This window comes from Trichechus manatus, unplaced genomic scaffold (assembly GCF_000243295.1).
Source record: "Trichechus manatus latirostris isolate Lorelei unplaced genomic scaffold, TriManLat1.0 scaffold00021, whole genome shotgun sequence".
NCBI classification, from domain to species: domain Eukaryota; kingdom Metazoa; phylum Chordata; class Mammalia; order Sirenia; family Trichechidae; genus Trichechus; species Trichechus manatus.
In genome coordinates, this window is record NW_004443957.1 from 16,116,667 (window position 1) to 16,132,590 (window position 15,924).

Genomic DNA, 15,924 nt, shown 5'->3' on the forward strand with positions numbered 1-15,924 from the left:
GGCCGCTCACAGGCTTTTAAGACTCCAGACACTACTCACCAAGGTAGAATGTAGAGCATTGTCTTTATAAGCTGTGTCATGCCAGTTGAGCTAGATGTTCCCCGAGACAATGGTCCCCACCCAGAGCTGTAATTTTTATGGAAACAGACTGCCACCTCTTTCTCCTGCGGAGTGGCTGGTAGGTTTGAACTACTGACCTTTTGGATAGTAGCCACCGGGGCTCCCTTCTTCTTGAGGTGGTGAAAATATTCTAAAATCCACTGTGGTGATGATTGTACATATCTGTGAATGTACTAAAAATCATTGAGTTGTATACTTTAAATGGGTGCATTTTGTGGTATGTGAATTATGTTAGTAAAAGTGTTATTTAAAAAAAAAAAAGCAATGTTTAAATAAGGGCCTTTGAAACCAGCTAATTGCCTTACAGGGGCTAATTTCTTTGAATTTGTTATTATAAAAGCTTGTTTATACTCAGAAAATGTCTAAACATATGCTTAAAGTAAAACAAGGAAGAAAATATTATATATTTTATCAGTTTTCACTTCCCCTAAATTTGCTGATACTGTGAAGTTTGCCTGAACCAGATGCTTAGTTCAAAAAATTTTTTTTTAGTTCAAAACTTTTTACATTTTCTTTTATAGATAACACAATGGTGGGTGAAGAGAAGACTTTTCTAAGAAACCGGCTATACAAGCCCAGTGAAAACCCTGAGGAAGATGAAGTCGAGAGAAAGCCTAAAAAGGAGTCTCTAGAGATACCTAATAATGGTGAGACTTTTAATTTTTTGAGGTGTATTAATGGAATGGAGAACGAAAGCAGTTTTCTAGGACAGGGATTACTCTCTTCAGCTCTCTTTCTTATAAATGGGTGCTGCTGGTAGACAGTGTAAAGGTGCAGGAGGGAAAAATAAATTGATAGAATGGAAGGAAAGACTTTGATTTACATTCCAGTCATAGCTGCCTTAGATTCTACTGGTGAGATATCTATTTCCCCCTGGACCCCTCCCCCCAGTTGCTGTAGAGTTGATTCCAACTCATGGCAACCCCATGTGTGTCAGAGGAGAACTATGCTCCACAGAGTTTTCAATGGCTGTAATCTTATGGAAGTAGATCACCAGGCCTTCTTTCTGCAATGCCATTGGGTAGATTCCAACAACCAACCTTTTGATTAGTAGCTGTCTTGGTTATCTAGTGCTGCTATAACAGAAATACTACAAGTGGATGGCTTTAACTAAGAAATTTATTCTCTCACAGTCTAGTAGGGTAGAAGTCTGAATTCAGGGTATCAGCTCCAGGGGAAGGCTTTCCCTGTCAGCTCTGGAGGAAGTCTTTGTCATCAGTCTTCCCCTGGCTTAGGAGCTTTTCTGCACAGGAACCTTGGGTCCAAAGGACGTGCTCTGCTCCCAGTGCTGCTTTCTTGGTGGTATGAGGTCCCCACGTCTCTGTTCGGTTCTCTCTTTTATATCTCAAAAGAGATTGGCTCAAGACACAATCCAATCTTGTAGATTGAGTCCTGCCTCATTAACATAACTGCTGCTAATCCCATCTCATCAACATCATAGAGATAGGATTTACAACACATAGGAAAATCACATCAGATGACAAAATGGTAGACAATCACACAATACTGGGAGTCATGGCCTAGCCAAATTGATACACATTATTTTTTTGGGACACAATTCAATCCATGACAGTAGCCAAGAGCAAACAGTTTATGCCACCCAAAACCAAAAAAACCCCACTGCGTCAAGTCAGTTCCAACTCATAATGACCCTATAGGACAGAGTAGAACTGCCTCATATGGTTTCCAAGGCTGTAAATCTTTACGGAAGCAGACTGCCACATCTTCCTCCCGCTGAGTGGTGGTGGGTTCGAACCGCCGACCTTTGGTTAACAGCCAAGCGCTTTCACCACTGAGCCACCAGTGCCCCTTTATGCCACCCAGGGACCCTAATTCCTCTTATGGTAGATATGACATGTATAATGAGAGTAATTAGCAGGGTACCTAATCTAGTTAAAGAGGTTATCAAAGACATATTTCCCCCATTCAGTACCGATCTATAAAATCTTGGAAAAGATGAGGGAATTTTATCAGTGTTTATATTAGAGTTTGCTGAATGCATGACTGCAAAGAAGAGTTTGATACAGTTCTTAAGGTCACGATTAGTAGTTAAGATTTATAGACGTGTAAACACAACTCTTATTATGTCATCTATTGCATCAGGTATTTATTTTTGCAGTAACATTTGTGTAGGTTTGATCTCAACGAGGATTTGAAATTTGAGGCTTGTTTGATTAATAGGGTGGCACTTCCTGAGAAAGGTTGTCTTTGGCATACCAAGACTTCTTTCATAAAGAAGTATTCTTTTTCTTTTTTGTCTTTTTTTTTTTTTTACTGTACTTTAGATGAAGGTTTACAAAGCAAACTAGCTTCTCACTAAACAATACACATATTGTTTTGTAACGTTGGTTGCCAACCCCATGACGTGTCAACGTTCTTCCCTTCTCGACCTTAGCCTCCTCATTACCAGTTTTCCTGTCCCCTCCTGCCTTCTCGTCCTTGTCCCTGGGCTGGTGTGCCTGTTTAGTCTCATTTTGTTTTCTGGGCCTGTCTAATCTTTGGCTGAAAGGTGAACCTCAGGAGCGACTTCAGTACTGAGCTAAAAGGGTACCAGGGGGCCATACTCTCGGGGTTTCTCCAGTTTCTGTCAGACCAGTAAGTGTGGTCTTTTTTTTTTTTTTGAGTTAGAGTTTTGTTCTACATTTTTCTCCAGCTCTGTCCAGAACCCTCTATTGTGATCCCTGTCAGAGCAGTCGGTGGTGGTATCTGGGCACCATCTAGTTGTGCTGGACTCAGTCTGGTGGAGGCTGTCGTAGTTGTGAAGAAATACTCTTGCTCTTCCTACTTAAATTTAATTGTAAATGTCAGCTGCTGGATCCCATCAGGGATATAAATACTGCTGCTTAAGTTTGCATAGTCAAGTTTATTGGGTGTTAGATGCTTTTTTTTTTTTTTAAATCTTGGTATATATAGGTAACAGAACATTTGCCAGTTTCACAGTCTTTACGTGTACAGTTCAGTGACATTATGTTCATTATGTTGTTCAACCTGATTGTTAGCCTCTTAATTAGCAATTTATGGAATATATATATTGCATATCAGCTAGGTTTAAAGTAATCTAAAGTATAAAATTGGTGAAAAGGGATGAGCCAACATTGGGAGAAACATTCCTTTCCATGATGTGGGGACTTGTTGATAATCCATGCTGTCTTCCTTGCCTGCGTTCCTACACATTAGAAGCTTCATGTTATTTTGTTTTTCAGTTCTTGGAGACAGAAAGTATTTTTGTTGAAACTTTCTGTCACTAAATATAATTCTTTATGTCCCAATATTAAAAAAAGCTTTTAAATCACTCTAATTTCTACATAGTTCTAGTACTCATTGGTATTGTCTTAGTTCGTTAAGTTTTAATCATTCCAGGTTTTAGTGTAGATGTTAAAAATTGAACCATTTAGCTTAAATCAAGAAGTGTGACCTCATTGGTTTAATGTAAGTAATGCTGGTCTGCAAATAGAACGTGTTTCTCTACTTTTGTTTTTCCCACATTTGTTCACCTTGGGGAGTAAGAGGATGAATGAAATGTGGCCCTGGAGCAGCAAGGGCTTAAAGGATACCAATCCATACCAGTCAGTGTGGCCCACCAGCCAGGTCCAGTGGCATCTGCACCACCTGGGAGCTTGTTAAAAATGCCCTACCTCAGAGCTATTGAATACAATTTTTAGTTTAATAAGTTCCCCAGGTGATACGTATATACAAGTTACAGTTTGAGAGTGCTCTAAGTGGCAGTGCTCAATTGGGAGTGCACAAGAAAATCACCTGTGGAATAAAAACAAATCATCCCACAAAAACAGCTTCTTGTACCCCAGTGTAGGTATACTGAGTCAGAATCTCCAGGAGGAGGGTCCAGGAATGTTAAGTTTGAAAAAGCTTGCTGGATGGTACTGATTGGCATCTCTGGTTGTACAAGCATCACCACTATTTAATTCCAGAACATTTTCATCTCCCAAGAAAGAATCTCATATTCATTAGCAGTTATTTCCCATCACCCCCCTTGCCCCCCATCCGCTCCTGGCAATCACTGTTCTACTTTCTGTCACTGTAGATTTGCCTATTCTGAACATTTCATATAAAAGAAATCGTACAATGTGATCTTTTGTGTCTGGCTTATTAGCGTAATGTTTTCAAGGTTCATCCATGTTGTAGCATGTATCAGTACTTCATTCCTTTTTATGACTGAGTAGTATTCTATTGTATAACCATACAGTAGGTTTTACCACATTTTATTTATTCCTTAGTGGATGGACATTTGGGTTATATAGTCTTTTCTCACTTTTTGGCTATTAAGAATAATGCTATGAACATTTGTGTACAAGGTTTTGTGTGAACATGTGTTTTCGTTTCTTTGGGGAATTGCTGGGTCATGTGGTAAATCTGTTTTAACTGTTTAAGGAACTGCCAGACTGCTTTCCAAAGCAGCTGCATCATTTTATATTGACATTAGTTGTGTATGAGGGTTCCAGTTTCTCTACATCCTTGTCAATACTTGTTATTACTGTCTTTTTGATTATAGCAGTCCTGTTGTTGTATGCTATCCAATCGATTCTGACTCAGTGACTGTATAGGACAGAGTAGAACTGCCCCATAGGGCTTGGAAGGCTGTAATCTTTATGGAAGCAGACTGCCACATCTTTCGCCCAGTAGCAGCTGGTGGGTTTAAACTGCTGACCTTTCGGTTAGCAACCAAGCGCTTAACCACTGTGCAACCAGGGCTTCTTGTAGCTATCCTAGTGGTATAGGTTGTGTGAAGTGGTAATCTCATTGAATTGCATTTGCCTTATGGCAGATGATGTTGAGTATCTTTTCATGTGCTTATTGGCCATTTGTATACTTCTTTGGAGAAATGTCTGTTGAGATCCTTGTCTTTTTATTGGTAAGTTGTAAATAAGAGCTCTTTATTCTGGATAATAGACTTCTATCAGATATATGATTTGCAAGTATTTTCTGCCTTTCTTGATGGTGGTGTTTGTAGTACAAATTTGTAAAATTTTGGTGAGTCCAGTTTATGTATTTTTTTCTTTCATTGCTTGTACTTTAATGTCATATTTAAGAAATTTTTGCCTATTCCAAGGTCATAAAGATTTACACCTGTTTTCTTCTAAGAACTTTTATAGTTTTGTCTCTTACATTTAGATCTTTCATCCATTTTGAGTTACTTTTTGCATATGGTGTGAGGTAGTGTTCCAGATTCATTCAAGTGCCATGTGTATATCCAGTTGTTCTAGCACTGTTTTTTGAAAAGCTTATTTCTCCACTGAGTTGTCTTGGCACCCTTGTTGAAAATCAATTGGCCATAGATGTCTGGGTTTATTTCTGGACTCTAAATTCTGTTCCATTGATGTATATGTCTATCCTTATGGCAGTCTTTATAACTTTAGTCTTGAAATAAGGAAGTGTGAATTCTTCAACTCTGTTTTTCTTTTTCAAGATTGTTTTGGCTGTCTTGGGTCCCTTGCAGTTCCATATGGATTTTAGGGTTTAGCTTGTCAGTTTCTGCAAAAAAGGCCATTTGAATTTTGTTGGAAGTTACATTGAATCTGTCAATCAATTTAGGGAATGTTGCTGTCTGTGGAAGGCTGAAAAATGCTCTCTTCTCCCAAAAGATATGTGTCCTAATCCCTGAAACCTATGAGGGTTACTTTATATGGTAAAAAGAATTTTGAGATGAGATTTTCCTGGATTATTTGGGTGGGGCTCTAATGCAATCACATGTTTTATTATAAGAGAATAGAAGAGGGAGAGTTGATTGTATACAGAGGACAATGATATCTGAAGAGCATACAGAGATAGATTTGTAGATGCTGTCCTTGAAGACTGCAGAGATACGGCCACAAGGCAAAGGAATACACAGGCAGCCACCAGAAACTAGAAGATGCAAGGAATGTATTCTACCCTAGATCCCCAAGAGGAGTGCAGCCCAGCTTGATTTTTGGCTTACTCAAACTGATTTCAGACTTCTGGTCTCCAGAACTGTGAGAGAGTAAATTTCTGTTGTTTTAAGCCACCAAATTTGTGATAATTTCTTACAGCAGCCGTCGGAAACTAAAACATTATCTTAGCAATATTAAATCTTCCAATCCATTAACATGGGATATCTTTCCAATTTATTTAGGTCTTTACTTTCTTTCAACAATATTTTGTAGTTTTCAGAATATGTTTTACACTTCTTTTGTTAAATTTATTCCGGAGTATTCTTTCTGATGCTGTTGTAAATGGAGTTGTTTTCTTAATTTCATTTTCTATTTGTTCATTGTTACTGTATAGAAATGCAACTGATTTTTGTACATTGATTTTGTATCCTGCAACTTTGCTAGACTCATATATTAGCTTAATAGTGTGCGTGTTTATGTATGTGTTTCTTACATACAAGATCATGCCATCTGCAAAATAGTTTTACTTCTTCTTTCTACTCTGGATAACCTTTTTTTTTCATTTTCTTGCCTAACTTCCCTGGCTAGAAGTCTAGTACATGTTGAATAGAAGTGGTGGGAGTGGACATCCTTGCATCCTTGTCTTGTTTCTGCTCTTAGGGTGAAATCTTTCAGTCTTTCACCATTAAGTATGAGGTTAGCTGTGGGTCTTTTTTTTTTTTAAGATGCCCTTTATTAGGTTAAGGAACCCTGGTGGTACAGTGGTTAAGGCACTTGGCTGCTAATAGAAAGGTCGGCGGTTAGAACCTACCAGCTGCTCCATGGGAGAGAGATGTGGCAGTCTATTTCCATAAAGATTTATAGCCTTGGAAACCCAGTGGGGAGTTCTGCTCTGCCCTGTAGGGGCAGTTCTACTCTGCCCTGTAGAGTTGCTGTGAGTCAGAATTGACTCGACGGCAGTGGGTTTGGTTTTGGTGTTTATTAGGTTGAGAAAGTTTACTACCTTCCTCCTAATTTACAGGTAGAGCTTATTCTTAACTACCATTTATTTTGCTGTTGCATTCATTTGAAAACTAATTGATTTAATAATAATAGCAAATGCTAATATTGGTTTATTAGTTGCCAGACACTGTTTTAAGTGTTTGGAAATATTAACTCTGTTAGTATACCATAAAAAAAAAACCAAACCCGTTGCCATTGAGTGGATTCCAACTCGTGGCAGCCCTATAGGAAAGAGAAGAACTGCCCCATAAGGTTTCCAAGCAGTGGCTAGTGGATTCAAACTGCCGACCTTTTGTTTAGCACCTGAGCTCTTAACCACTGTGCCACCAGGGCTCCATAGAGTTGACAGCAGTGGGATTCAAACCCATGCCCCCATAGAGACTGGAGCCTTAATCTACCACCTTAGACTGCTCGGCGACACTACTACATATAATGTACCATAGTTCCATTCAATTTTAGTATTCTTTGAGATACCTACGTAAATATCTGAACAGCATGCCTTTGGTAACAAATTTGGAGAGTCCCTTGGTAAAAATATATGAGAGTGAGTGGCGTCTGGGGTCTTAAAAGCTAGCGAGTGGCTATTTAAGATGCATCAATTGGTCCCAGTCTACCTGGAGCAAAGGAGAATGAATAACACCAAAGACACAAGGAAAGTATTAGCCCAAGAGACAGAAAGGGGGCCAGGTAAACCAGAGACTTCATCAGCCTGAAACCAGAAGAACTAGATGGTACCTGGCTACCACTAATGACTGCCCTGACAGGGAACCCAACAGAGAGTCCCTGATGGAGCAGGAAAAAAGTAGGGTGCAGAACTCATATTCTAGTAAAAAGACTTAATGGTTTGAGTGAGACTGGAGGGAGCCCGGAAGACATGGCCTCTGAACTGTCTGTTAGCCCAAAACTAAAACCATTCCCGAGGCCAACTCTTCAGACAAAGATTAGACTGGACTATGGGACATAACATGATACTCATGAAGAGTGTGCTTCTTAGCTTAAGTAGATATATGAGACTAAATGGGCAGCTCCTGTCCAGAGGAGAGATGAGAGGGCAGAGAGGGTCAGGAGCCGGTTGAATGGACATGGGATATCTGGGGTGGAAAGGAGGAATGGGCTATCACAGTATAGGGAGAGCAACTAGGGTCACATAACAATGTATGTATAAGTGTTTGTATGAGAGACTAACTTGAATTGTAAACTTTCACTTAAAGCACAACAATAAAAAAAAATGAGAAAAAGTGAATTATAATAACATTGTTATTCTGTAGTTATGCCCCTTTATCCAACATGATGCATCTAATCATGAAACTGACCAACTCCACATAGAGCTTTGATCAACTGAGAAGATTAAGAGTATATTTTTTTTCCTTATGGTAAAGCAGTACATCTTCATTTTAGCAAACTCATCTAAGCAAAAGTTCAAATGTTTGAGTTTCCCTTGGGTACATTCTTAGAAACCCTTTTTATGTCAAAGGGAAAGCATCGGTATGAGATTTTTGGTAGATACTTCCAAGTTGCCTTCTGGAAATACTATACTCCCAGTAGCAATGAAAGTGCCTGTTTCTTCATATTTTCTCCAGTCATGGATGCTGTGAACTCTTTAAAATGATATTTTTATAGGTGAAAAATTCCAGTTAGTTCTCAATGTTTAATGCAGTTTTTCAACTAACGTAATCACCAGCGGTAGTAAAGTGGTTGGATAACTAAGTAATACTTTGTAAGGTCAACAAAATGGTTACAGGAAGGTTAACCTGTTGCCATCGTGTCGATTCTGACTCAGCGACCCTGCAGGACAGAGTGCAACTGCCCCATAGGGTTTCCAAGGCCAATCTTTATGGCAGCAGATTACCATATCTTTTTTCCATGGAGTGCTGGTGGGTTTGAACTGCTGACCTTTCGGTTAGCAGCTGAGTGGTTAACCACTGTGCTACCAGGGCTCCGGTCCGGAAGATTAGTCAAGAGAACTAGAAATTAGCTAAGACTTTCTTTGACAGCTTTTTAACATTTTTTTCTAAAGTCGTGCAAAATAAATAATCCTGAAAATATTTGTTTTTAAATTTTAAGAGGGCAAACAAAATGTAAAGTGTAATATATGTGAGGTGAAATTTACGATTTAGGAGAATTGCTTAAGTCCTAAAAAATCAAATGAGTATAATTTCTTACTAGGCATAATGGGTACATCTACTTTTTTAATTAATGGAGTATGAGACATAACTGTATTATTTTAAAAGAGAAAGAGGCCTATAATTGTCTTTTGTTTCTTTTTTCCATAAATTTTATTTATCTTGTTGAGAATATACACAGCAAAACATACATACACCAATTCAGCTGTTTCTACACGTACAATTGAGTGATATTGATTGCATTCTTGCAATTGTGCCACCATTCTCACCCTCCTTTTCTGAGTTGTTCTTCCCCCATTAACATAAACCCCCTAAGGTTCCTGTCCAGTCCTTTGAGTTGCTGTTGTCACTTTGATCCTGTATAAACAGTTCTTAGAAGAGCATAATGCTCAAGGCAGGCATTTTTCACTAGTTAAGCTATTGTTTGGTTTTAAGAAGACTTCAGGGAATATTTTTGGTAAGTTTTAAAGGTATCTCAGGTCAGTAGTTTTCAGGGGTCCAGCCAGCTCCCATGGCTCTGAGAAGTTCATGAAAATTTTGAATTCTGTTCTGCCCTTTCCCCCTTTTGATCAGGATTCTTCTATAGAATCTTCGACCAAAATATTCGGTAATGGTAGCCAGGCACCATTCAGTTATTCTGGTTTTATGGCAAAAGAGGCAGTTGTCCATGGAGGCTATTAGCCACACATTGCATATCCTCCTCCTATTCCTGATGCTCCTCCTTCCTCTAATGCTCCAGGTGAATAGAGACCAGTTGTTGTGCCTCGGATGACCATTTACAAGCTTTTAAGACTCCGGGCACTATGCAACGAACTAGAAGGTAGAACAGAAGCACTAAACATGTTATTAGGCCAGTTAACTGGGATGTCCCATGAAACCATGGCGCTAAACCTCCAAACCAAGGAACCAGATCCCTTGTTTTTGTTTGTACATAAGCAGCCTCAGCAGCTACTTTTTGTTTGTTGTTGTTGTAAATATATGTATCCCACAACTTTACCGATTCATCTTTTTATGGGTGTATAACTTATTGACAATTACAATAATTGACTGTGCAGCCCTATCCTTAACGTGATTTTTTTTCACCACCATTTACCATGCTTTTCCTCCTTCTTCCCGCCCCTGGTAACCACTAATAATCTTTGGTCTCTATACTTTGCCTTATCTTGTCTTTTTATATAAGTGATTTCATACAATATTCTTTTTGTGATTGGCTTATTTCGCTCAGTATAATGTCTTCAAGCTCCATCTATACTGTAGCATATATCAAGACTTCATTTATCCTACTGACTGAGTAGTATTCTATTTGTGTGTATGTACCACATTTTGTTTATCCATTCATCTGTTGAGGGGCATTTAGGTTGTTTCCACCTTTTGTCTATTGTGAATAGTGCTGCAGTGAATGTTGTTGAACAAGTCTCTTTTTGAGTCTGTGCTTTCACGTCTTTTGGGTGTATACCTAGGAGTGGAATTGCTGGGTCATATGGTAGTTCTTTTTTTAAATTTTTTAAGGAACCACCACCCTGTTCCACAAGGGTTGTACCATTTTGCATTCCCACCAGCAATGGATAAATTTGTTTTTTTTATCTTAGCCATCCTAGTGGGAGTGAGATGATATCGCATTGTGGTTTTGATTTACATCTCTCTGATGGCTAATGTTGCTGAGCATCTTTTCATGTATTTGGTGGCCATTTGAATGTCCACTTTGGTGAAATGTCTATTCAAGTCCTTTGTGCATTTTTTGATTGGGTTATTTTTCTTTTTGTTATTATCTTGTCAAAGTTTTATATATATATATATATATATATATATACATACACACATATGTATGTTAGTTATTAGATTCTTGTCAGATATATAGTTTCCAAAAATATTCTCCTGTTTGGAAGCTTGTCTTTTCACTTTTTTGGTAAAGTTTTTTGATGGACAAAAGTTTAATTTTTATGAGGTCCCATTCATTTATTTTATCTTTTGCTGTTGGTGCTTTTGTTATTATGTTAGATAATCCACTGTTGAAAGCTAAGTCTGGCAGTATTGCCCCTGCTCATTCTTCTAAGGATTTTATGGTTTTAGTTTGCATATTTAGGTCCTTAATCCATTTTGAGTTTGTTTCTGTGTATGGTGTGAGGCATGAACTCTGCTTCATTTTTCTGTACATGGAAATCCAATTTTCCCAGTACCATTTATTGAAGAGACTCTTCTTTCCCCATTGAATGGACTTAGCACCCTTGTCAGAAATCAGTGGACTGTAGATATGTGGGTTTATTTCTGGACTCCCATTTCTATTCCATTGGTCTTATGTGTCTATTGTTATACCAGTACCAGGGTGTTTTGACTACTGTAGCTGTATGACCCATTGCTTTTGAGTTGATTCTCAGTGACCCTATAGGACAGAGAAGAACTGCCCCATAGGGTTTCCAAGGAGCAGCTGGTGGATTCGAACTGCCAACCTTTTGGTTAGCAGCCAGGCTCTTAACCATTGTATAGTATGTTTTAAAATCAGAAAGTATGAGTCCTCCTACTTTGTTCTTCTCTTTTAGCATTGTTTTAGCTATTCAGGGCATCTTGCCATTCCATATCAAGTTGAGGATTGGTTTTTCTATTTCTGTAAAGAAGGCTGTTGGAATTTTGATCAGGATCGCATTGAATCTATAGATCACTTTGGGTACTGTTGACATCTTAACACAATGTTAACTCTTCCAATCCATGAACATGGGACCTCTTTCCATTTATATAAGTTTTTAAAAAATTTCTTTCAGCAGTGTCTTATAACTTCATTGTATCAGTCCTTTACATCCCTTGTTAGATTTATTTGTAGGTATTTTATTCTTAGAGGCTATTGTAAATGAAATTGTTTCCCTAATTTCCCTTTCAGACTTCTCATTGTTGATGTATAGAAACCCAACTGATTTTTGTTTGTTGACCTTGTACCCTGCAACTTTGCTAAATTCCTCTATTAGCTCTAGAAGCTTTCTTGTGGACTCTGGGATTTTCTACATATAGGATCATAGCATCCACAAATAGAGATCATTTTACTTCTTTTCCAATTTGGATACCCTTTATTTCTTTTTCTTGTCTTATTGCTGTAGCTGGGACTTGTACTACACTATTGAATAGAAGTGGTAAGAGTGGGCATCCTCGTCTTAGTCCTGATTTCAAGGAGAAAGCTCTCACTCTGTGTCTGTTAAATATAATGTTGGAAGTTGGCTTTTCATATATGCCTTGAATCATATTGAGGAATTTCTCTTCTATTCCAGTCTTCTTTAGGGTTTTCATCAAGAAAGGGTGTTGGATTTTATCAAATGCCTTTTCTGCATCCATAGAGATGATCATGTGGTTCTTTTCATTTGTTATATTGACGTGGTGTATTACATTAACTTTCGAATGTTGAACCATCCCTACATTCCTGGAATAAATCCTTCTTGGTCATGGTGTGTGACTCTTTTAATGTGCTGTTGGATTCTGCTCACTAGTATTTTGTTGAGGATTTTTGTATCTTCATTCATAAGAGATACTGGCCTGTAGTTTTCTTTTCTTGTGGTGTCTTTGTCTGGTATGGGTATCAGGGTTATGTTTGATTCATAGAATGAATTAAGGAGTATTCCTTCTTTATCTTTTGGAAGAGTTTAAACAGTATTGGTGTCAATTCTTCTCTAAATGTTTGGTAGAAGTGAAGCCAGCTGGTCCAGGACTTTTTTTTGTTGAAAGGTTTTTGATCACTGATTTGAACTCTTCACTTGTTATAGGTCTGCTAAGACTTTCTATTTCCTTTTGACTCATTTTGGGTAGGTTGTATGCGTCTCAGAATTTGTCCATTTCATCTGGTTTATCCAGTTTGTTGCCATACAGTTGTTCATAATATTCTGTCATAATTCTCTATTTATGTCGGGTCTGTTGTGATGTCTCCTCTTTCATTTTTTATATTGGTTATTTGCATCTTTCCTCTTCTTTGTCAGTCTAGCTAAAGGTTTGTCAGTTCTATTGATCTTTTCAAAGAACCAACTTTTGATTTTTTTGTTTCTCTGTTTTTGATTTTATTTATTTCTGCTCTGATCTTTGTTATTTCCTTTCTTCTGGTAGGTTTAGGTTTGGTTTGCTCTTTTCTTTCTAGTTCTTGAAGTTGTCGATGTCTTTTCCCTCTTATGAGATATTTCTTCCTGCTTTACCTCTATATGTTGCCAAGCCCTGGAGCATGAATATATCCCAAATTGTAATGATGTTCTGATTGGGAAAATATCGTATGATTAACATTATGATAGTTTCTTAGGGTGTAGTTTATAGAAATATGAAGGGATGAAAAGTGTGGGGAAAGAGCTTTTTCTTTTCCATTTGTTTGTTTAATCTTTGTTTTATCAAGAACATTGTGGAATCTAGATATTTTCAATAACTTCCTCAACAACAGTAGAAACCCAAAACCAAACCCACTGCTGTTCAGTTGGTTTTGATCCATAGCAACCATATAGGACAGAGTAGAACTGCCCCAAAGTATTTCCAAGGCTGTAAATCTTTATGAAAGCAGACTGCAACATCTTTCTCCTGCAGAGTGGCTGGTGGGTTCGAACCACCGACCTTTTGGTTAGCAATATCTTTCTCCTGCAGAGTGGCTGGTGGGTTTGAACCACCGACCTTTTGGTTATCAGACAAGCGTTTTAACCACTGCACCACCAGGCCCCTCTCGAAACAACAAAATAAAAAAATAAATAACTTTTATCAGAAGTTAAACCTTGAAATTCTAGACTCTATTAGAATAAAAATTGCATTTAGCAGTTATCTGATTATGCTTCTTCATCCAGGGCTTCAAACAGGTTTGGTCTAGTTTGAAGCCTTGCTGAGAATTTGCATTTATAACAAGTTCTCAGGTGATGCTAATGCTGCTGGTTAGGGACCAATTCCGAGAACCACTAGTAGAGCCCCAAAACCAAACCCATTGCCCTTGAGTCTCTTCTGACATAGCAACCCTATAAGACAAAGTCGAACTGCCTCACAGGATTTCCAAGGAGTGGCTAAGTGTATTCAAACTGCCGACCTTTTGACTAGCAGCCGTAGCTCTTAACTACTGTGCCCCCAGGGTTCCACTAACAGAACAGTGGTTCTCAAAATTTATTATATGTAAGAATCACCTGGGGATCTCGTTAAACTGTAGATTGATTCAGAATATCCGGGGGTGGAAATGGAAATTCTCAGCAGGCGTTCAAACAGCTGTTTACATCTAATACATGCATCTGAGATTAAAGTCTAGTTTATTGCCTGAGAGCCAAAGGTTACTCTAGTGTCAGGTAAACGTGTGATCTCTAAGGCAGTTTACCAGGTTTGCTAGTAGAGGGCTTAGGGTTGAGGTGGATAAGCTACCAAAACAGAAAACAGTTCTTTGTTATAAATAGGAGTTAAGTGAGTTATAGCAACCAAGTGGTATAGGAGGTCAACAGAAAAAAAAAACAAAACCTTGCTTTAGAATCGAGGAAAGTCTCATAGAAGAAGTAGATTTTGAGTTTGGCTTTTAAAGGTAGGAAGAGAGTGGCAGAGGGATTTCAAGCCAGAGGAATGACATGAGTTTGTATAGTGTTGCGTGCATGGTGTTTTGTTTGCATTTAAAGGGAAAAGGGGAGGATTAGTACAGTTTAATTTGTGGCTTTTTTTCATGGAGCGGAAAAGAGCCCTGGTGATGCAGTGGTTAAGTGCTCGGCTGCCAACTGAAAGGTCGGTGGTTCGAACCCACTAGCCTCTCCCCAGGAGAAAGATGTGGCAGTCTGCTTCTGTAAAGATTTACAGCCTTGGAAACCCTATAGGGCAATTCTGCTCTGTCCTATAGAGTCACTATGAGTTGGAATCGACTAGATGGCATCTTGTTTGTTTTTGGTTTGTTCATGGAAAGGAAGGAGAAGTCTGAAGATGCGGCTTGAGATCTTACTGTGTATGTAGTCATTGATTGACTGCCTACCTATGTGAATAACTTTGGGCAAATCTTATAGCACGTCAGTGCTTAGATTTCTTCTTTTGAGAAACCAAGATTATACATGTAGTACTTACCTTATATCGTTAGGATAGCAAATGTGAAAGCGCTTTTTATGAGTATATAGCACTATTTGCGTTAAAATATTATTTTATCTTCTTACTGGTGGTGTTGGCAACTGTTGTGTCCCAGATCCCAAGGTACCTTTGTGGTTCTCCGCTATATAGTACGTCAATTAAGAATTATAATCTACATGAAATCCTCTAATATTTCTATCAGAAATTGCCTCTTGATTTAAAATAAGATCATATGATGTTGTAAGAGTTTAATTGTAATAAGGCTAATTCTCTTTATTGCATATATGGGCAGCCCACACAGTTGATACAGGTGTTATTATAAAAGAAAAATAAACCGAAGTTAACTCTGGTTGAGTAATATAGTTCCCAGATTATTGTAATTATAGAACAGAAATCTGTTTACAGCTTTAAAAAGGTTATAGATCAACTGTGATTTTTATGTCCATTTATTGTCCTGGTGTATTACCTACGATGCACTTAAAAAAATCTCAATCTGTTGTCCTTATGCTAAATAATTTGGGTCTATTAACTCCACCATTAATGCTTATTCAAGAAATACAAGATAGTTTGGTTTATTAAAAGCAAATTGTTGAAATATGCTCATAATTTTTTGAAGTAATACATATTCATTGAACAAATTCAAATACTATATGAAATGATAAAATTCTCTTTCCCTCAAATAATCATGTTTTTTCCCCTACTTATGGGATCATATTTAGGATCTCTTCTGCAACTTGCTTTTTCTATACTTAGTAAATCTTAGATGTCTTTTTATTCAGTATATGTAA

At 37.9% G+C, this 15,924-nt stretch overlaps 1 protein-coding gene across 1 annotated transcript in view; it reads left to right on the plus strand.

Moving 5' to 3' along the window:
• Positions 1-15,924, plus strand: part of SOAT1 (sterol O-acyltransferase 1) — a 68,676-nt gene that overhangs the window by 13,584 nt on the left and 39,168 nt on the right. Inside the window, exon 3 of the mRNA XM_023728074.1 lies at positions 642-767. Within this exon, the coding sequence (XP_023583842.1) occupies positions 650-767 (118 nt within the window). The 5' untranslated portion in view covers positions 642-649. The remainder of the gene's footprint in view (positions 1-641; positions 768-15,924) is intronic.